The 22,318-nt window shown below is 48.3% G+C and overlaps 1 protein-coding gene across 1 annotated transcript in view; it reads right to left on the bottom strand.

The window, feature by feature from the left end:
* PARP3 (poly(ADP-ribose) polymerase family member 3) overlaps nucleotides 1-22,318 on the bottom strand; it is a 225,347-nt gene that overhangs the window by 139,029 nt on the left and 64,000 nt on the right. The window contains exons 6-8 of the mRNA XM_086938724.1: nucleotides 6,479-6,702; nucleotides 5,198-5,362; nucleotides 4,837-4,923 (exon numbers count right to left, since the gene is read on the bottom strand). Coding sequence (XP_086794850.1) covers nucleotides 4,837-4,923; nucleotides 5,198-5,362; nucleotides 6,479-6,702 — 476 coding nt within the window. The remainder of the gene's footprint in view (nucleotides 1-4,836; nucleotides 4,924-5,197; nucleotides 5,363-6,478; nucleotides 6,703-22,318) is intronic.

The raw sequence follows: 22,318 nt of genomic DNA, 5'->3' as shown, positions 1-22,318 counted from the left end.
ATCCTAGTGGTAGCATGGACAAAGCAGTCTTAGGCTAATACTTCAGAGAGCATGTGAAGCCAATTGTTTTACCAATAATAACCCCTTGAATACCAAATCAAAGGACACCATACTAGGTATATATCAAATATACATGTATTTATTACTAACACAACCCCTCTGTGCTCTTTATGAGGTCAGAGTTCGAGATACAGCACAAGTTACTCAATAAGCATACTATTAGTTGCACACATACAATTCTGCCCTAGGGGCCTCACGAACCATATACTAAGTAAGTGGTATAAGAACCACTTCAGGAAAAGTGAATAGGCCTAGGGCCTAGTGAATAGGCCTAGGGAATAAATGGGACTACACTGAGTGACCAAAGGTTAGGAAGCAGGAGTCCTACAGGATGCGTGTGCAGTGTCTAAACACACACGCAGGTTCTCAGACTTTCAATGGGAACTGAAAGTTAAGTAGTTGATTTCGGGCACTTCCGGATGGACTACGAGAAAACCCAGTTAAAGTAGGACACTTGGATAGTTATCACCCACGGGAGCACCAGAGTACACTAGTTACTTCACCCAGGGAAGCCGGGTGCATAGGTGTTGTTTCGTGTCGCGTTTTGTTGTCGAATCCTATAGAGAGCTGCACAAAGATGCTGCAGGCGACCAGGAGGAAGATGTCCAGTTGGATCCAAGGGTGGATCGGAGCAGTGAAGTACCTGAAAGCAGAGGGGACAGAGTCTGGGTCACTAGCCACTGACCAGGAAGGAACCAGGCGATGTCGAGATGCAAACAGGTGAAGAAGTGAAGCTGGTCTCTGCAGCCACGTGGACCAGGAGGCGTTGATGACGACCAGGAGCTGGAAACGGACTGTCCCACGAACGATCTCGCTGTTGGCGGTGTCGGCTTCCGGATTGGAGTCAACAAGCCTTGGCAAAGGAAACCCACGCAGGAAGGGAAGATCGCTTCTGTTCAGACCAGCACGGTCTGGGGAGCTTCCACTTTACAGGAAAGCAGGAGCAAGCCCGGAGCAACCAGGCAAGCGGTGTTGATTCGTAAAGATGTCTTCAGGAGGGCCACTAGCTAGCGGGCTAGCAACCGCGAAGACGCGTCGAGGAGAAATGCAGGAGCAGACCCCATGCGGCACTCGTGGAGTGTGGAGGGCTGAGCTTCGGTGCACTTACGGCTCGGGGTTGAGGCTTCTCAAGTCCCAATGCACAACTTAGAGGACGCCTCAGAAGCTGCACAGTTAGCAAAAAGCAGGTACTGCAGGTAGTCCGGTCCCACGTCTCATGTCCGCCACGGGTCTCAGCTTTGCTGTCGGTCGGGGTCAGAGAAGTCTGGAAGTCCAGAGGCTGCGTCGCTAAGTCTTCGGGCTCCAGCGGGAGCGCTGACAAAGCAAACCGGTAAGTCACTGATGGTGCCTGTTTGCACAGGGTGGTCACTCCTAGAGATTCTTCAGTCTTCTAGTTGCAGTAGAATGTCAAAGGTTCAGAGTTTTGTTTCAGTTCAGGATAATCTAAAGTCTCTAGACTCAGCTCCTAGCTTTATACTAATCTAAGGGGCTGGATTACCTGCTAGGTCCCTCCTATGGGTGGAACCTGGGAAGGCGGTGGTTACACCCCTTTCCCGTTGTCCAGTTTCAAGCCAGAGCTGGGGCTGGAGTGCCCCAGCAACTGGTTTGAACCGGGCTATGCGTGGTAGGATCTTACCTTGTGTGCCCCAGGCAGTGTCTCATTTCATTCAACCCACCCTGCCCCAATACACTATAGCCTGTCTGGGGAGGTGCTAGCACCTCCCAAGGCAGGAAATCTATTGTCCAGGCCTCCCTCGCTGGAAGGGCTACCAGCTGCAGGAGGTCAGACTTGTGTCTGTGGCAGCAGCATCCATTTTGTGATGCTGAGGCTCTGTTTAACTTTAACCGGGTAAAGCTACAACTACATGTCTTCTCCCTCAAGAAGGGTGGAATGCTACCCCCGCCGCCAGGAATGGTGGGGGGGTAGTATTCCAAAGCGTATGACATCTTACACGACATGTTTTGATAAAGCCAAACCAAAGTTAGCATTAACCGTGACGATTATAATGCACTTAAGAGTATATGGTATGGCTATATCATAGAACAGCTATAAGGACATGGTTCTGAAAGCTGCAGACAGGCTCAGCTCATGCTAGAGCCCCATCTCACATAAATCCAAGCACTCTGCCTTCAGGATTGTCAAGGCCTGCCATAGGAGTGAATTATAGGTATATATGTGTCTATATGTAATGGTAGGTATCGGGATACTATACCTAAGCAAGGGGTGATTACACAACCTTGCCCCAGCTGAGTGATCAGCCAGTTGTTTCAATGTGGATGGCCAGCCTATGGTTGGCATAATACATGCTGCAGCCCCTGGTAGGCCTTGGATGCACATATGCCCTGGGTACCTATGGTACACTATACAGGGGCTCATAAGGTGACCCAATATCTAACTGGAGATGTACCTAAATTACATGGAGTCCATTTTACAGTGAGAGCAGATAGCCTGGGGCCCTGATTAGCAGGATTCCAGGCCAACTAAGTTGAAAACCAGCTAAGCACTAGGCAAAAAGTTGGGGTAACCATATAGTCAGATATCCACCTTCCTACAGTCAGGATTGTCATGTTCAGTGGTTGCCAGAAACTATTCACTCCCAGGTCAGTGTAGGGGGTCTCATGGTGGCACTGTGAGCTAGAAGGTCTCTAGGCCAACATATTCTGCGGGGGTGCTCGGAATCAGTCTAGGCACCTCACCCAAAGTTTCTGTTGTCCAAGAAACTTGCAGATCCTAAGGATTAGTAGGAACCACACAACAAGTTGTGTGAAAAGGACTCTCCGCTCTAGAGATGCGGTCAGGTGTGAGGCTGCCAATGAGAAGGTTGTTAACAATGCCATCACTTGTACAGCTGACTACTAGGAATCAGCAGCCACATGTTACCAGGTCAATACACTGATGAAGTAGATGCAGATGAAATAAGTTGTCAGACGGGCGACAAAGGCATCATCGCCAAGGAAGATAACACACTTTCAAAGACAGCTTCAGCTGAAGGTAACTGAAGGACCACCACTAGTGAGGAAATAGGTAGGAAAGATGCAGGAGGTGCGAGTAGCAATATTATGTTGTCATTTTTGGGGACATGAGCTAGTGTGCACTTTTGGTGACTTGTCAAGTGTGGACTTTCGCAAAAGAAGCTGTGTTTTTTTTTTTTAATGTCACTTTGGGGGGCACCTCTTTCATAAACAAACCATCTGGTGACTCTAGTTGCTTTCCTTTTTGTGCCTACATTGTATAAGGAACCAATGGAAAACTTTAAATCGAATCATCCCTTGAAGAGGGGGCATCCCCTGGTCCTCACCATCCTGAAGAAATAAAACAAGCCTTCTTTCCCTATAAGGCAGAGACTAACATGATATTCTCGGAAACATTACAGTGCAAAGCCATTGCTTAGGATTCAGGCAGTAAAGGCGCTGATACTGTGGATTGTTGCTAAATATCTGGAACAGGCCGTGAAGAGAGACGTTTTCCTTCACAGGAGTGCTTGCAATGGTGAGGCAAAATATTTCCGCTGGGGGAAGAGGAAACCAGAAACATTCAACAGCAAGGTTTAGCTTCAGCTGTGCCCAGGGGAGGCCAAAACAAAAAAAAGTTTATATAAAACACTCAGAGAAAGAGACCGAGGACAGCTTTCCCAGGTCTTCCTCACAACTCACTCTGAGTGGAAATCCAAGCTATGGTGGCATCATAAGGTAGAGGAGCACTCAGGTCATTCACCCGTTTGCTGGCGTTTGAGCAGTTTCAAATCAGAGGTGTGTACTACTGAACAAACAGCACTGTTTTGCCCGGGGGGTATGTTATTGCGGTTAACCAGGGATTCCAAGCCAGGCGACCGGGAATAATTAAAGCATGTGAGTCTATGAAAGATACAGTGATGGAGAATGATGAATTCTCTAGGTTAGACTTGTTACACAATGGAAAGCTGCAACTGTCTCTAATCTGAATGCCCAGAGCCTTCTGTATTTTAATCAGTTGGGTAGCAAGGTAAATCAAGTGAAGTTAAAGAGAAAGGTTTTTTGTAAATCTTTTTTTGTATTGCAGATGACAAGTGAACTCAGAGCTTGTTTGCACGGAAATGGTACCCAGGGAACAAGGTTTTACTCTGGTCATTGAGGTTTTGGTGGTGGCGCCATTAACAGTGACTATTTCATTCAACCCCCAAAACCATTTTATATGAAATAGTGGCTTCAGTCCTGGCTTTTGAAATTTCTTGGGCAATGTACATTAAGACAAAACTCACTATAGTTCTCTTGCTGTACTGGGTTCTTCCCCAGCTCTTGCCCAATGCTTAATAGGGGTTATTAAATAGGCCTTCCTTTCACAAACCCTACTGGAATGGTTGAATATGACAGATAAATCAACTCTGACAGTCCGGTCACACTGAAAACAAGCAGAGAGATCATAGAAGGGAGGGCAGCATAAGCCTAAAATGAGTGGCAGCTGAACTGGAGTAGCTTACAGATCCCTGACTTACCACAGGTCGGCTTCAGATGACACCTGCTGGGGCCTGAAGAGTGTTAAAGGAATACCAGAAAGGAACAATATATTGATTCATATGGGATGCCAAAGTTAAAGTTCATTATTCCAAGCTAAGGGTGAGGAACTTATCGGTATGGTACTACAGACCCTAAGTGGAATCATAATTATCTCTATCCAACATGCATACTTTGCCACGTCAGTTGAGGTTGTAGGCAAGACAGTTATGCACATACAGTGTTTTTGACCAGTGTGTAGTGAAAACATGCTTTGGAAGAGTTGCCAGGCACAGGTTAGCTTACCTCCATATCACGGTCCACCTTCCATATGTTCAGAATTTTGAGATCTCTGTAGGTAGGGCCAGTGGCATCCACATACGTTTGAATGATCTGTAAGGTAAGAGACAGGGGATTTATTGTGCAAGAGAAACAGAACAAGTGGAACTGCACCTGTAACATGTGTGAGGCATACAGCGAAGTACAACCAGAGCGGGAGAACGAGCTGATTGGGTGACATACATCTTTGGATGCAGTGCATAATCTGCGTCTTACTGCAGCAGACCCTTTACATCTTGAAATATTGCCATAGTCAGCCATATGTTGAAGGATGCACACAATATCTTAGAAAGCCATGAACTAATAACAGTTTATGCCACTAGCCTACCTTGTACTCCTCAGATGATGGCGGCACATGGGACAGTTCGCATTTCAGGAGCATGTAGTCTTCATCCAAGGGATGAGGGACTTCCTGTTCCACCATTTCCTCCTCTTCCTCCTTCTTCACCTTATTGGCTTGGAGACTCTGAGCAAGTTCAATATCTGCCAGGACCTACCAGAAAACAGATAACAAAGTTGTCTGCCACTGAAAAGAAGCCATGGAAGGGTGAAGAGCTGGAACACCCTGCCACTCCAACTAGGAAATCAGTGTCGGTGACCCAATTCAAGAAGAACCTCAGATCTGACTCTTCGAATGATCCCCTACCAAAAAGGACCAGCAGTGCCCCCCAGCCTTTATAAGCCCCTGAGTGATTGATTGAAAAGGAGAAACAAGTAGGGTGGGGAAGAGTGAAGAGTAAGCTTGAAGAGATGGGAATATATATGATCATGTTTCATGTTAGCGATGTGTACGTGCTGTGAACAATGTGTTGCTCTTTCTGGATGTGCTGTGAGTGGTCTGTATTTAGTTGTGTGTAGCCTCTATTGCTGCATTTTAAGTGATTGTAGGTGCTAGAGGAGGGTCTCGTATCATGTACACATGCTTTGAGAGCTACAATCAAATTTAAATATGCAGTTATGTGCATCTGTGCCCATCAGATATACAGTGATGGGTAAATAGAACCTTGTAGGGGGCATCTTAGAGCTGTTAAGCACCTAGTGAAGTTCAGTCAGCTATGCATGGGACTCCTTGGATATGACCTGAAAGGGGAGTTAAACAATAAACAAAGGTGTGCTCAGCCTTCTTTGGCTGTGCACTCTAAGGGGGTGCAGTCCAATAATTTAAGTGTTGAACTTTAGTTTCATATAGGGTTGAAGAAAGCCCTCAGTGTGTGAACCCAAGCAGATGTGTTGTGAGTAGTGTTCCCCTAGTCTCTCATAGTTCTTCAGTGAGGCATGGTGTGCATCATCTGAAAATATCTATGCATTCCCATGGAAGTGTTGTGAAGTAGAGTAGAACTCCCCTTACAGATTTGCAGTGAGTTGTGTGTGTGTATTCTGGTGCACATGTGCAACAGGGGATCTGTATGCTCTCCTAGATATGAAGTACTATGCCTAAAGCTGCATGCACGTGTATGCTAAAGGTGGTGGATCAACCTTCTCCCATGTTCAGGTTTCATTGAATAAGCGTCATATTACTCTTTATTATCTGAAGCTAATCCCTCCAGGATGCGAGTATCATTATCACACCAGCCCCCTTTGTCGCCCAACCCCAGCAGTTCACACTCACAAGCAGCATGTCCTTCTTCGCTTGGATGACTTCTGCAGTATTAATGACAGGGGGTCTCATGCGTCCAAAGTTATGAGGAACAATGGTGTAGAAGCGTGAAGAGAGCTCCTCCAGATTCTTCTGAGATGCATTGCTCTGAAGTGACCGTTCAATCTCCTCCAGGGCCTCAAACCCCTTGGCGATCTGTTGTTTGCTTAACTTACCCAAAGGCATTTTCTTTACATCTGAGGGGAACAGTAAGAAAAGAAAGCACTCAAGTGAATAAGGATGTACAAGTTGAGATGATTAGTAAGTGGAGTATAAAGATACATTAGTTGGAAAAACATATTGGGAAAGCTCAGCATTAAAAACATTTTTCTATGAACAAAAACAGAATCATTTGGAAAGCAGAAAAAGTTTGGCAGAAATGGAGACTGGCATATTCTAATTTTTAGATCGTAAATTCAGCTTGTGGGCATTTCTGTGAATTTGTTAGCCACAAACATGGCCTGAGGCCGAAAATTGGGGTATCAAGCGAATCGGTCTTTTTATTCTTTGACCATACATTCCGATAACATGGTGAAAGTAGTATTCTGTAAGTGGAATAGAAACAAACATAACAAACTGCTCTTAACTGAAGATGATCTGCTCTTGCTGCCTTATTTTTTCATTGACCCACACACCAGTTGAGGCACGAGGAAGGTCTGCCTTTCCTCTCAAAGGGCTGAGGAAGCCGGAATTGCTGGCCAACCATTGTGGTTTCTGAAACCTCAAATGATGCTTTCCATTTGAACCCTAAGCCAGTAAACAGAAAACTGCAGCACTGCAAGGAACAACATTACCTATTCCACAGAGGACATTCTCGAGGTAGAGGAGAACGAAAGGAACACTTGCAGATATCTTAGGATCTAAATTTTCTAATCCAAGGTCACCACACAGCAGTGAGAGAACAGGGATTGTGACATTGACCACTATTCAACCTAAGGAATAGTTACTCATTTTTGACAATAGTTATGAGGCTTCAGACTATGCTAGATTTGCATGCTGAACATTCTTATGCCATCAAGTGGTTGTTAAAAAACATCTTTTATTTCTAGGAGTTTACCAGAATATCCCGGGCTCCTAGCGAGGTCAGCTGTTAACCCACAATACTAAAAAGATTATCCAGCATTTTCAGATTCCTTTCCTCTTGGTGTTGATGTGTAAAGACGGTAAAGATTTTTTTTTTTGCTGCAAGCTGCTTTACTTACCAGGGAGGCAGGAAGGTTACATGTTAATCTAATATACCCTTAAGCCGCAAAGCGAATTTTTTTTAATATATCTTAATTGAGTTTTAACACAAGGCGTGAAACATCACCATCAAATGTGTCCCAAAATCAACTAGTAACACAAAGTAGAAGGAAAATGCTACTTACCAGTATGCATCTGTTCTTGGCATGTAGAACTGCAGATTCGTACACTATGCTTTAGATCACCACCTGGTGTTGGGCTCGGATGATTGCAGGTTGTTGTTTTCTTGGAGAAGTCTTTGTAGTCACGATATAGGGGACTCTTCTCTTGGACAATACTGCGCATTAGCATCGGCTCCATCCTTAGATTGTTTTTCGCCATGATGGGAAATGATGGAGTTAGTAGAGAAACAGTATGAAAAAAAAGGAAGTCCATGCGTGTACATCTAAGTAAGATGAGAACTGGAATGGATACAAGTCCGGGGAGGCGGCAGGGAGTGAACGAATCTGCAGCTCTACATGCCAAGAACGGATGCATACTGGTGAGTAGCATTTTCCGTTCGAGGCATATGAGCTGCAGATCGTACGCTATGCATTGATTGTGCAGCAGTGTCTCCCCTAGCAGTGGTCGCTTGTATCCATTGCAGTAGTTTGAACGAATATGCTACTTACTAGTATGCATCTGTTCTTGGCATGTAGGGCTGCATAGATCGCCGCCTAGTGTTGGGTCCGGATGATTGCACATTGTTGTCCTGGAAGAGTCTTCGAAGTATCACGAGATAGGTGGCTCCTCCCCTGGACTACAGTGCGCATGGGCATCGACTCCATCCCCAGATTGTTTTTAGCCATTGTGGCCAAGATGGAGTGAAACTCAGTGAATGATGACCATGCTATGAGTATATATGTGAATACTGCAGCTGCTACAGGCGCCGGGGAGGAGGGCGGGCGATATGAATGTCAGCAGCCCTACATGCCAAGAACAGATGCATACTAGTAAGTAGCATATTCGGTTCGAGGCATGTGGGCTGCTGAATTCATATCTGTGCATAGAATACATAGCAGTCCCTCCATTAGCGGCGGCCGCCCGTGCCAGCTGCAGCAGTTTGGAAAAGTGTCTTGAGAACAGCCTGCCCTACAGCTGCCTGCTGTTTGGAGTGCACATCTACACAGTAATGCTTAGTAAATGTGTGTGTGGTAGAACATGTGGCTGCTCTACATATGTCCTCTAAGGGAATGTTTCCAAGGAAAGCCATAGAGGCCCCCAACTTTCTGGTGGAGTGGGCTCTTGGTGGAATGGTAAGAGTGCGTTTTGCTTTTGCATAGCAGATCTGGATACATTTAACGATCCACCTAGCAATATCAGCCTTGGAAATAGGGTTACCTTTGTGGTGTGGCGCAAAGGCGACAAAGAGCTGCTTAGTTTTCCTAAAATCCTTGGTCCTATCAATGTAATACATTAGGGCTCGTTTAACGTCAAGGGTGTGGAGCATCCGCTCCGCCAGTGACTCAGGATTTTGAAAGAAAACAGGTAATTCGATTGTTTGGTTGATGTGGAACTGAGACACAACCTTGGGCAGAAACTTAGGGTTAGTGCGGAGCACCACCCTGTTGGAATGAATTTGGATAAATGGCTCTTTGATTGTGAGGGCTTGCAATTCACTAACCCTCGTAGCGATGTAATTGCTACGAGGAAAGCCACTTTCCATGTCAAGAACTGAATCTCGCAGGAATGCAGTGGTTCAAAGGGAGGACCCATCAGTCTGGTAAGAACCACATTGAGGTTCCACTCAGGAGCTGGTGGAGTCCGTGGCGGAATGACTCTTGAGGCCTTCCAAAAATGCTTTGATGGCAGGCACCTTGAAAAGTGAAAGGTGTTGTCTATTTTGGAGATACGCGGCCATTGCAGACAGGTGAATGCGAATGGAAGTATAGGCCAGATTACACTTGTACAGATGGAACAGGTAACAGATGATGTTCTGAATAGAAGCATCCAGCGGGTTAATGTTGTGGTTCGCACAATAAATGACAAACCGCTTCCATTTTGCCGCGTAGCAGGCTCTAGTAGTGGGCTTCCTCGCCTCTCGAATGATGTCCATGCAATTGGGAGGTAGGTTCAGGTAGCCAAACTCTAGGACTTCAGGAGCCAGATTGCCAGGTTGAGCTGTTGCGGATCTGGGTGCTGAATGTCACCATGGCTCTGCGTCAGAAGGCTGGGTGTGAGATGTAGCCTTTGATGCGGTACCACGGACAGTTCTAGAAACGTGGTGTACCATGGTTGGCGAGACCACGTTGGAGCAACCAGGATGAGAGTCATCGAGTGCTGCCTGAGTTTGCGTGCCACCAGCGGAATCAGAGGTGCTGGGGGAAAAGCGTACGCAAATTTGCCTGACCAGTTCATCCATTCATCCATATCGCATTGCCCTGCGACAGTGGGTGTGGGAACCTGGCGGCGAAGCTTTGGCATTTTGCGTTCTCCTTCGTGGCGAACAGGTCTATCTCTGGATGACCCCACCTTTGGAAGTACGGCCGGAGTACTGATGGATGTATCTCCCACTCGTGCATCTGGTGGCTGTGCCTGCTGAGCAGGTCCACCATCTGATTGTCTTTGCCCGGGAGATGCTCTGCCATGAGGAAGATGTTCCTCTGAATGGCCCACTTCCACATGCTCTGAGCCAGATGAGACAGCTGCGGAGAGTGTGTGCCTCCCTGCTTTTGAATGTAGTACATCGCCGTCATGTTGTCCGTCCGAATCAACACGACCTTGTTGCATAGATGTACCTTGAAGGCCTTTAGTGCCATGAAGAGCGCCATCAGTTCCAGAACATTGATGTGCATCTTCCCCTGTTGCTGCGTCCATAGTCCCTGCACAGTGTATTGGAGTACATGCGCTCCCCATCCCTGGAGAGAAGCGTCCGTTGTCAGGATAATCTGTGGCACAGGCTCCTGAAAAGGTCGGCCCTTGCAAAGGTTTTGTGGATTCCACCAATGCAGAGAGTTGTATGCCCGACCGCTCACCAACACTAGGTCTTTCAACTGGTTGTGAGCCTGAGTCCACTGGCGTGCCAAGCACTCCTGAAGCGGACGCATATGTAGTCTCGCGTGCGGGACAATGGAGATGCAGGAGGCCATCATGCCTATCAACTGCATGAACACTCTTGCTGGAAGCGAGTGTTGAGGTCTGAATTTTTGGATCAGCGATTGAATGCTGTCGACTCTCACTGAATTCGGCTGTGCTGTGGCCGCCAGAGTGTTTATGGTCGCACCCAGATACTGCCGTATGTGGGCGGGCTGGAGATGGGATTTTGGGTAATTCAGTGAGAACCCCAGATCGTGCAGATGGTGAATGGTGTGGGACACGTGGTCGGCGCACTGCTAGGCCGACTTCGCCTGAATGAGCCAGTCGTCCAGATAGGGGTAGACGTGGATGTTTTGACGTCTCAGATGCGCCGCCACCGTCGCTAGGCACTTTGTGAAAACCCTGGGTGCCGTGGTGACCCCAAAAGGCAAAACCTTGAACTGGTAGTGCTGGTTTTGGATGGTGAACCTGAGGTATTTTCTGTGTGAAGGATGTAGTGGAATGTGGAAGTACGCATCCTTCAGGTCCAGAGTTGCTAGGAAGTCCCCCTGTTGAAGCAGTGGGAGAACCTGCTGCAGTGTGAGCATGCGGAAATGCTCTGATAGGATGTAAAAGTTGAGGGGCCTGAGATCCAGGATGGGCCTGAGGGATCCGTCCTTCTTTGGAATAAGAAAGTACAGAGAGTAAACTCCTGCACCTCTTTTCTGCAAGGGCACGAGCTCAATAGCCCCTTTTTGCAGCATGACTGCGACCTCCTGCTGCAATAAGTGCAAGTGCTCGCCGGACATAGGACGGTGCCTTGGGGGTATGTTGGGTGGAGTGGATGTGAGCTCCAGACAATAACCGAATTGGACAAGTGTTCTGACACACCTGTCCGTGGCGATGGACTTCCACATGGGCTTGAACCGCTGGAGTCTCCCCCCGACCGGTGTTGCGTGGTCGGGGGCAGTGACAAGGCGTCACTGTTTGTTGGCGGTGGAGGACCTGGAGCTGTTGTTGCCACGTCCTCTGCCCTTGGCGTTGTTGCCGCGGTATCCACCCCGACCCTTGTTGGTATAAGAAGTTTGGGTGTTGCTTTTGTAGAACTGCGCTGACTGCGAAAGTTGACCCCTTGAGGTGCCTCTAGTTGGAGCGACGAAAGGACCCACTCCGAAACTGCTGGGATTGCAAGGCACCCATAGATTTTGCAGTGTCGGTATCCTTCTTCATCTTCTCAAGGGTGGTATCAACCTCAGGGCCAAACAGGTGATCTGGGTTGACCGTTTGGTTCAAGATGGTAGTTTGAATGTCCGGCTTGAACCCAGATATCCTCAGCCATGCATGTCTACGAAGCATAACGCTAGTGTTAATTGCGCGTGCGGCGGTGTCAGCCACGTCCAGAGCGCACTTTATGGAAGCATTGGAGATAAGCTTCCCCTCTTGTATCAACATTTCTGCTGCTTCCTTATATTGATCGGGTAAATGCTGTAAAAGGGTCTCTAGAGTATCATAGTGTGCCCTGTCATAACGCGCCAGGAGCGCTTGCGTGTTGGAGATGCGCCATATATTGGCTGCCTGCGCTGCCACCCTCTTCCCCGAAGCCTCAAAGACTTTTGATTCCTTGTCTTGGGGAGGAGCATCACCCGTAGTCTGTGAGTTGGCTCTTTTCCGAGCATTGGAGACAACCAGGGAGTCCAGAGGCAACTGTCCCTTAATATAAGTTGGATCAGTGGGCGCCGCCTTGTACTTTTTGTCGATTCGTTGATGACCCTCGCCCGGGTGGGTGCTTTGAACACCTCAGCCGCGTGCTTCAAAACACCCTTCAGCATTGGCAGAGTTTTTACAGTTTTTTCAGAGACTGAAAAGGTGTCAAATAGGAAGTCGACGTCCACCGGGTCAGCATGCAGCTCGACTTTGTGATTGGCCGCTTCCCTCTCAATGAGGGCATTGAAAGCTGCAGAGTCCTCAGTGGGGGAAGTTTTGGCTGAAAAAAGCTGAGGGTCCTGTCCAGAATGCGGGTCCCCAGGATCGCCACCAGCAGACCAGGGTTCAGTCACATCCTCTGGGTCTGTGAAGACGGGATAGCTGTACTCATCCTTGTCGTCACCTTCACCTGCGTCGACATTGGAATGAGTGGGCGAGAGTTCGTGAGCCTGTGGTGAAATGGGCTCCATCAAGGCAGGAGTACCAGCAGAGTCCATTTTTCTTTTGAGTGGGATCTTGTACGACTCCAATTGGGGCTCAGGGGTGATTTTCCTCTTCAGGAGGGAAAGTCTGCCCGTGTCGGCGTCGATGAAATGCTCCTGACGCTCCTCCTCTGCAAGTGCTCGATGCCGTGAGCCGAGGACCACCAATGACTGTTTAGGCGTCGAAGACACCTTCTCGGGCACGCCGGCCCCCGGTTTAGCAGCGAAAGCCTTCGGCGCTGTCTTAGGCGGCAAGGTGAAAAGGATCGGCGTGGGCGCCTTCGCCGGTTTCTCCAGAGGCTTGGGCGGCGCAGTGTCCTTCGGCTCGACTGCTGCGGCGCCGTCCCTAATTCGCTGTAGGGACTCTGTAACCTTCTTAGTGAACGCGGCGGATGGACGCGCCGGTTCGACAGAGTCTTTAGCGGCTGGTTTCGGAGCGGAGACCGACGATGTGCCCTTCGAAGTCGACGCACTCGGCGCAGCTCCTTTGGTTTTGTCGTGTGGAAGCGAGGCAGAGAGGGACTTCGTGTCGTCCGGCCGCTTCTTCGGGTCGAGAATAGACTTCTTGGGGTCGTCGACCGTTTTCTTGTGATCGAGTCGACCCTTGCTGGCGTCGACTGTCTTCGGCGCCGATGCGGCTGCGTTCGACCCCTTAACCTTCGGCTTCAATGTAGTAGCCTTCGGGTCGGCCATTTTTACGTGGCTCTTCGGCTCGACGGCCATCTTAGATTTCTTCGGCGCCGAGGCCTCCGAAGTCTTCGATCCGACCAGCGCAACACGTACTTTCGGTTTCGATATCTCTGGTGTCGAGACCGTAGGTTTCACTTTCGGTTTCTGAGGTACCGGGAGTGAATCGGTATCAATGTCCGTGGCCGGGCCGGGAGGCGGAGCCGTGGAACGTACATCAAGGTGTTGGGTAAGGCCCGAAGGCGATCCCTCGACCTGGGCCTTATGAATTTGGACGGCCCCGGAGTCAGTCTGAGGAAGCTCCTCGTCCGAGCTATCCTCTACAGTGGCAAGGGCCCCGTCGTCGTCCCCTTCCTCCTCGACGACTTCATCGAAATCCTCAGTCTCTGCGTCGCAGTCGTCCTCGACCTCCGACGCGGGATTGGATTCCGTGATGTCCTGGATATCGTCGTCCTCGACATCCCCAGCATCGAAAATGTCGGTAGGCGGTGGTGCAGACTGCTGGGCCTCCAGGCGCGCAGCTCGACGGAGCTTGAGTGTTTTTTTGGACCGGAACCTGGAACAGGCCATACACTTGGCCTCGTCGTGGTCCGGCGACAAGCACTTGTTGCATACCGGGTGTACATCGATATGTGGGTACTTTGAGGCACACACCGGACATCTTTTGAATGGACTTCGTTCCATGATGTACGAAGAGTCTGGAGCGTCGACTAGGCCCTTCCGCGCCGAAGCATGCAGAAGAACAATTTCGGTTCGGAGCCAAGGAAGTTACGAAGCCGAACGGAGACAACACCAACGCAAGTCCTAAAGACCTTTTGGTCTTAGCAAAGTAAAGTTAAGTTTTATCGATTCCGACAGGAGGGAACCAAAGACATCCGAACCCAATGGCGGAAAAAAACAATCTGGGGATGGAGTCGATGCCCATGCGCACTGTAGTCCAGGGGAGGAGCCACCTATCTCGTGATACTTCGAAGACTCTTCCACGACAACAATGTGCAATCATCCGGACCCAACACTAGGCGGCGATCTATGCACAGATATGAATTCAGCAGCCCACATGCCTCGAACATAATGTTCTAAGGACAGCCTGGCTTACTGCAGCTTGCTGCTTGGCTTGCACATCAACACAAATGAGTTTAGTGAAGGTGTGTGGTGTAGACCATGTTGCTGCCTTGCACAGGTCCTCTAATGGTATATTTCCTTAGAAAGCCATAGAGGCTCCTAGCTTGCGAGTGGAGCGTGCTCTAGGAGGAACTGTTAGTGTGCGTTTAGCTTTGTGAAAGTATATCTGTATGCACTTAACAATCCACCTGGCAATCCCACCCTTAGAGAAAGGGTTGCCTTTGTGTGGAGGAGAGAAAGATACAAACAATTGTTTTGTCTTTCTAAAGGATTTAGTTCCATCTATGTAATATAGCAGAGCTCTTTTAACATCTAACATGTGTAAGGCCCTTTCTGCTACAGAGTCTGGGTTTTGGAAAAACACAGTTAACTCTACAGATTGGTTTAGGTGAAAAGGTGCGATAACCTTTGGAAGAAATGTTGGATTAGACCTGAGAACCACTTTATTAGTATGTATTTGAAAGAATGCTTCTTGTATAGTGAACGATTGTATTACACTTACTCTTCTGAGAGAGGTGATAGCAACAAGGAAAGCAGTTTTCCATGTGAGAAATTGCAGTTCACATTTATGCAGAGGCTCAAAAGGGGGTCCCATGAGTCTCGTAAGGACAAGATTTAGGTTCCATACTGGGGAAGGTGGCAGCCTGGGAGGGATTATTCTTTTTAATCCTTCCATAAATTCTTTGATTGCAGGTACCCTAAAAAGAGACAAGTGTTGTCTGTTTTGTAAATAGGCTGCAATTGCTGCAAGATGTAGGCGTATGGAAGAGTAAGCCAAATTAGACCTTTGTAGATGTAAAAGGTAACATGATATTTTGGATGGAAGCATCCAGTGGATCAATGTGATTATGTTTGCAATATATTGCAAATCTTTATTTGGCGGCATAACACGCTCCAGTAGTGGGTCTCCTCGCCTCTTTAATGATATTCATGCAGTCTGGTGGTAGGTTAAGATAACCAAACTCTAAGACTTCAGGAGCCAGATCGCCAAATTCAATTGGTTCGGGTCTGGGTGTCTGATTTCTCCATGGTTCTGTTTTAACATCAAGGGTGTGAGCTGTAACTTTTGATGTGGAACCAGAGAGAGATCTAGTAGTGTGGTGAACCACGGTTTGCGTGCCCATGTGGGAGCTACTAGAATGAGCTTGAGAGACTGTTTGAGCTTGCGCACCACTAGTGGAATGAGGGGGAGAGGCGGAAAAGCGTACGCAAATCTGCCTGACCAGTTCATCCATATTGCATTGCCCTCTGACCTTAGGTGTGGAAACTTGGCGTGCCCGAGGGCTTCGGAACCTCGGGATTCGGCCTTGCGGGTGTTGTCACAGGAGCGGCAGTCTTCGGAGTGGAAGCGGTCTTTCCATCTTCATCTTTGGAAGTAAACTGCTTCGGAGCGCAGCTTCTTTCGGTACTACTTTATTCTGCGGTGCCGAAGGATCTTTTGATTTCGGTACAGAAGGGTTTTTTGGCCTCGGTGCCAACGAGTCTTTCGGCCTCTGTGCCAAAGAGTCTTTCGGCCTCGGTGCCAAAGAGTCTTTCAGCCTCGGTGCCAAAGAGTCTTTCGGCCTCGGTGCCAAAGAGTCTTTCAGCCTCGGTGCCAAAGAGTCTTTCGGCCTCGGTGCCAAAGAGTCTTTCGGCCTCGGTGCCAAAGAGTCTTTCGGCCTCGGTGCCAAAGAGTCTTTCGGCCTCGGTGCCAAAGAGTCTTTCGGCCTCGGTGCCAACGAGTCTTTCGGCCTCGGTGCCAACGAGTCTTTCGGCCTCGGTGCCAACGAGTCTTTCGGCCTCGGTGCCAACGAGTCTTTCGGCCTTGGTGCAGTTGGAGGCGGTGGGATCAGCACGTGTGGTTTGCTCGGTGCCGAAGCATCTGAAGGCGTAGTGGTGTTCCTCGGATTTGAGCTCGAAGGCTGGGCTTTAAGAGGGAGCGCTTGGTCTCAACTGGGCCCCTTGGGCGGAGTGCTGACCTTTGCCTTTGGCTTGAGCAGTGTATGGGGTGCAGGGGCAGAGGTACTCACGGGTTGACGTGATGGAATCGAGTCGTCAGAGTCCTCTGCCTCTGATATGATCTGGAGATACGGCGACTCATCTTCTGGAACGAGCGGAACCTCGTCATTGAAGATATTCTCCGGTGCTGGGGCTGATCTCGTGTCGACGGGCCCTCCGATCCCGGATGGTCTTCTTCGATTGGAAGGATGCACAAGCTGTGCAGGTCGACTCGTTGTGATCCGGCGACAGACAGAGGTTGCTAACCTTGTGATGATCGCTATGCGGGAATTTTGCCGGGCATTTCTTGAACAGAGTTCTTTCCATGTGGTGTAGGCCGCACGGCGTCGATAGGCCTAGCGGCCCACTTCGATGACCGGAATGGAAGTTATGTTGTCGAAAAGCCTTGTCTTCGATGTCGAAGGAAGTTTCTTGAAGATTGTGGAAGTTTTGCGCTTCGAAGTTGCTGGAAAAGTTTTTCTAGCCGGAGCGGAGAAACTTTCATCCGAACCCAGTGGCGGAAAAAAACAATCTAAGGATGGAGCCAATGCCCATGCACAGTATTGTCCAAGGGAGGAGTCACCGATATTGTGACTACAAAGACTTCTCCAATCAACATGGATAATATTTTACATAGATCAATGAGATTCTAAGCACTTACTCTGGAAGGTATCCAAATTGGCCTACATAGCCCTCAGAAAACATTCCAAGCTAATCTCGGATTCCACACCCCCTAGCCAGAGAGTACATAATGAATTAATTCGGCCACTGACCACTTAAACACCTCTTTCATCCAGTTGCAACCTCCTTGTGCCCAGCATACTTTTTTCCTCCTTGCAACTCTCCTCTTAAGCAGGATCAGGGCCAAATCAATAAATCAGCAGAGGTATTTAAGAGCCATGGTCCCCTTCATCAATCAAAGGCGACATATTGCAAGGTCCTGTGGGACTGCTCATAGTCCTATTTTGCCAATCTCTTTGGTACTCATGACCCAATATGGTTAGATCACTGGACGCATGTAAACAATGTGGTAAAAATCGTCCTACCCCTGTTGACATCTGGGGCACAAATCAGATGCTCCTGGGAAAATCCTGCGCAAAACTAAAATTAATGGCAAGTAACTGGTTTCTACTGTAGTGTAAACCTATTCTAGTTTTACAATCTGTGCGTGAACTCTTTGTGGTTTTTGTAATTAATGTTGTATCAGCTAAAGCACATGTATGTATAGGTCTCTACAGTCCATTTAGTAACTGCTTCTTATGTGGCTCCTTTGTCCAAAGTATGTGGGGGCCTAAGAAACTAAAACTTATTGCAACTGGATCAATAAATGTGTCCTGTGCTTTTAACACACAACTGCTCTTCTTACATCTAAAGTAAATGGCCCTTTGTCATTTATTGATGAATTATTAAAGAAAAGTGGCTAATGAACAGTTTGATAAATGTGAATATCTAAGACTGCACACGTCTTGACAAGCCTTGGATAGGATCTGGAAATGTAAAAGATAGTGTTTGCATCCTCCGTTTACATGTCATCTAAAAAGTCTGCTCTATATTCCTAGAAACATGCATAAAAAGCTGATCTTAACTTAAAACTTTTGATTGTCTGGTCCCCGGGCCTTATGGACAAGATAGCACTATATGCAGACGACGTATTGTTTTTCGGACCTTGATCGATCAGGGCCGCGGCTGCTGCGCATCTTGCAGATCTTCGGGGAGTCCTTCGGCCTCTATGTTAACCCGGGTAAATAAACCTTGTGGGTCCTGGGCGGCGGGCAGCCGGCGGGTGACTGGGCAGCGGGCTTACAGTTGGCCCCAGGAGGAATGAAGTACCTGGGAGTCTTTCTGTCCGAGGATGCAGGTATCTCCCGTGCTCGTAACCTTGCCCCACTGTGGGATCGCACGCGGGAGGATATGAAGGCATGGGGCCGCATGCCACTGTCCATATTTGGGAGGTCGGCCATTTTTAAAATGGTGGCGCTCCCACGACTTGTGAATCAACTGCAGAATCATCCCTACCCCGTTCCGCCTTGCTGGTTTCAACAGAATAATTCGGCACTGGGCGGATTCCTGTGGGAGGGTGGAACAGTCAGGGTTGTGCTGCAGACATGCTTTCAGTCCACGTATGAGGGGGGCCTCGCCACATCCGATATTCTCTCGTACTATCAAGCCGCGCATCTTCTGGTCCTCAATGATTGGTGGTACAGGGATAGGGGGATCCAGCATATGCTGTTGAGCGCCACCTGATGGGTTTGTCGTCCATACATGTCCTTCTGTACTCCGCACCGCTTCGGCGGAATCTTCCATCCGCCACGCAAGTGGTCTTCTCTGTCAGGTGCTGCGCCGGACGGGATGGTGGAATGTCCTTACTCGGGAGACCCCCCTTTGGCACAATGGTCGCTTGCCCCAATTGCTGACCCTCCGGGGTTTTGGCGGGTGGGATGCCATAGGAATCTCCACTTTGGGGGACATGATGTCAGGCGATACCTTGAAGTCGTTCCAAGATCTGCAGAACGACTTTGGGATGACCCGCTCTCAATTCTTACGCTTTCTCCAACTCCGACATGCACTGACACCATACCTGACGGACATAGACCCCCTTCCAGACTTTAGCCCACTTGAAGCCCAGCTGTTTATGGGGGAACTGCCAGACAAAAAACTGTCCCGTATATACCAGTCCCTGGTGCAGCACTGTTCCCCAGACCTACAGAGGTTGCGGGAGGTGTGGGTGGGGGATGTTGGGGAACTAGAGGAGGAAAACTGGATGGAGGCCCTGGCGAGTCCCAGGGGGCGGCTATTTCCACACATCTGAGACTTGTACAATTCAAATTCCTTCACCGCACATATTTCACCAGGGAGCGCCTGTGGAAGGCGGGTATGATAGGTTCCCCTGAATGCCTGCGATGTGGCTCTGAGGTAGGCACACTTTTGCACACAACATGGGATTGTCCGGCGCTGCATAGGTTCTGGACCGGGGGTCTTTCGATGTCTATCAGAAGTATTGGCATGGGAACTGTCCAGAGAACCGAAATTGGCTTTGTTGCAGGTTATGGAGGGGGTTGGAGGCAATCGATATAAACGTCACCTATTGTTGCTTGGTTTGACCTTGGCCAAACGGGACATAGCTAGAGCTTGGAAGGCGCCTCTGGCCGCCTGGAGGAACGGCATGGACTTTTGCATGGGGCTGGAGCAGCCTGTCTTCCTAGCCAGGAGTTGCCCCCGTAAGCATTTTCGGATTTGGAAAAGGTGGGCGGACTACAGGGGGCTGGACCTTGACCCCCCCCCCCCCAGAAAACGACTCTACTCTGACACTTTAATCGTTCAGGAGTGCTGGAGCACGTTGGTAGTGCTCTGACGGTTTTGTCATGTGATCATTGTTTCTCTTATTGGTCTCAGTGGAGGTTTACAAGTAGGTAGCAAGATAAATCACTGTTCAAAACAAAACTGTATCCTCGCATCAGGGGAGGCAGAAGGGGATTCTAGGAGAGATCACTCTTAAGGCCTTTCATAAAGATTGAAGATTGACTGGTGGTGTGCATTTTGCACATAAGCTGTCATGTCAGTCAGATGCACCCTAATGGAAGAGTACCTTTTGTAGGTGCAGCGAGTTAACACGTAATGTGCTACGCAGAGGAATATAAGGGCTGCCTATTAAGAATGGTACAATAGTGGACAAATCTCTTCAATTTGGCTGTATAGCAAGCCCTTGTGATGGGCATGCAGGCTTGTTAAAGAATTTGCACACATTCTGCTGGAAGCTGAAAATACCCATATTCAAGTCTGCAGGTGCAAAATCAAAAGAATCTGTGCCCCGAGGTTGGGATGCTGCTGCTAACCTTGATGCTGCATAAGACGATCTGCGTGTAGAGGTAGCTTCTCGTGGAGATGTACGGACATTTCCAGCAGCAGGGAGTACCATGCTTGCCTTGTAAAGGTGGGTGGTAGCATCAATTTCCTCACCAAGTAAGGAATGAGTGGCAGTGGGGGAAAAACGTACGCAAATATCCCAGAGCGAATGTATGACTAACACACATTCCTTTACCACACACGGTAGTATACTTAAGGGAAGTAAAACACACACATAGTTTTAAATTAATTTTACATTTGTTTGAAGAGGCACCCTCCAAAACTTTCCCTTTTTTATGAATTCATTTTAAATGTAATCTTTTTCTTTACTGATGGGGACCACCCTTTTTTTTTTATTACCCTTAATACACTTTACCCCTACCCAGCCCAAAACTTATCCTTACCATACCTATAGACAACCCTAAAAATACCCTCACCACCCTACACCCCTACCCACCCTAACCCCAAAAATAATTCTTACCACCCTACACTCCTACCCACCCCAAAACTCTAAAAATACCCTTACCCAGCCTATACCCCTACCCTCTCCTAAACCTCGAAATAATTTCCCTTACCACTCTACACCCCCACCCACCCCAAAACCATGAAATATACTTGCATTGCGTGGTAAAGGCATGCGTGGCAAAGGTATCTGTGTGGCAAAGGCGGTTTCCCTCCCTGACTAATTCAACTTTACAGCATTACCAATGGACTCAGTGTACCTATAAACGAAGGTCTAGCATTTTAATTTCTCTCACATAACAAACACAGGTCCACCACAGAGGTCCTCCAACAGTGGAAGCATTTTTAGATCAGCTGGTATCTGATCTATCATTCATGTGTTTTTGACGCGCACTGAGGCGTAGGTTCGTAAAGTCATTGTCCACCTCTAGGAAACGCTTGGTTAGGAGAAGTACTTAACAATGAATAGGCAACTGACAGATTTTGTGAGCCAGCGGGACAACTCCAGTGAGTGCATGCCCGTTTGTTTTTGTAGTAAGTTCATGGTGGTTGTTAGAAATGGGATTTATGGTTGGCTAGGGCAAGCGTCTAAGCCAGGAGGAAACCAACACGCTAGTAAGGGCAAGGGAGTTACACACTGAAGATAACCCCTAATCACGCCCTTGGTAGTTTGCCAGAGCAGTCAGGCTTATCCCAGAGGTAATGTGTAAAGTGTTTGTGCAACACATACACACAGCAGAAACACACTAGGTACACCACAAAAGAAACTCCACAAAAGGTTATATAAAAATAGCCTTTGTATTATTCATAAAACAAATCAGAGCATAATCACACACATATATATAATATATATATATATACATATACATATACATATACATATATACATATACACACACACACACACACACACACACACACACACACACACACACACACATATATATATATACACACTGTGCCACCTGGCACTAGGTATTACCTTACAGGGGATTATCTACATAAACACATTATGCATAACATCTTAGGCACACATCCGATATTTAACTACAGCACCACAGTAACACTAACTAGGTGCACACGTCACCTCAGGGCCTTACACCCCACCAAAACATGAGGTGAACACCAGGCCGACTGGCCTGCTTCTCAGGGGCCAGTCTTGGGCTTCCCCGTGGTGTCCTCTGTCCCAAAGTCAGGGATCTAAAAGCATGTGGCAGTTGAAATAGCCACAAGCCTACCAATGCAGCAGAGTACTGGCCCCAACAGGCTGGTACAAAAATGGGGGCAACAGTGCAAATCA

Source organism: Lissotriton vulgaris, chromosome 9 (assembly GCF_964263255.1).
Source record: "Lissotriton vulgaris chromosome 9, aLisVul1.2, whole genome shotgun sequence".
Classification (NCBI taxonomy): Eukaryota; Metazoa; Chordata; class Amphibia; order Caudata; family Salamandridae; genus Lissotriton; species Lissotriton vulgaris.
The sequence above is the reverse complement of the archived record's forward strand: the minus strand, read 5'-3'. Positions and strand labels throughout refer to the sequence as shown.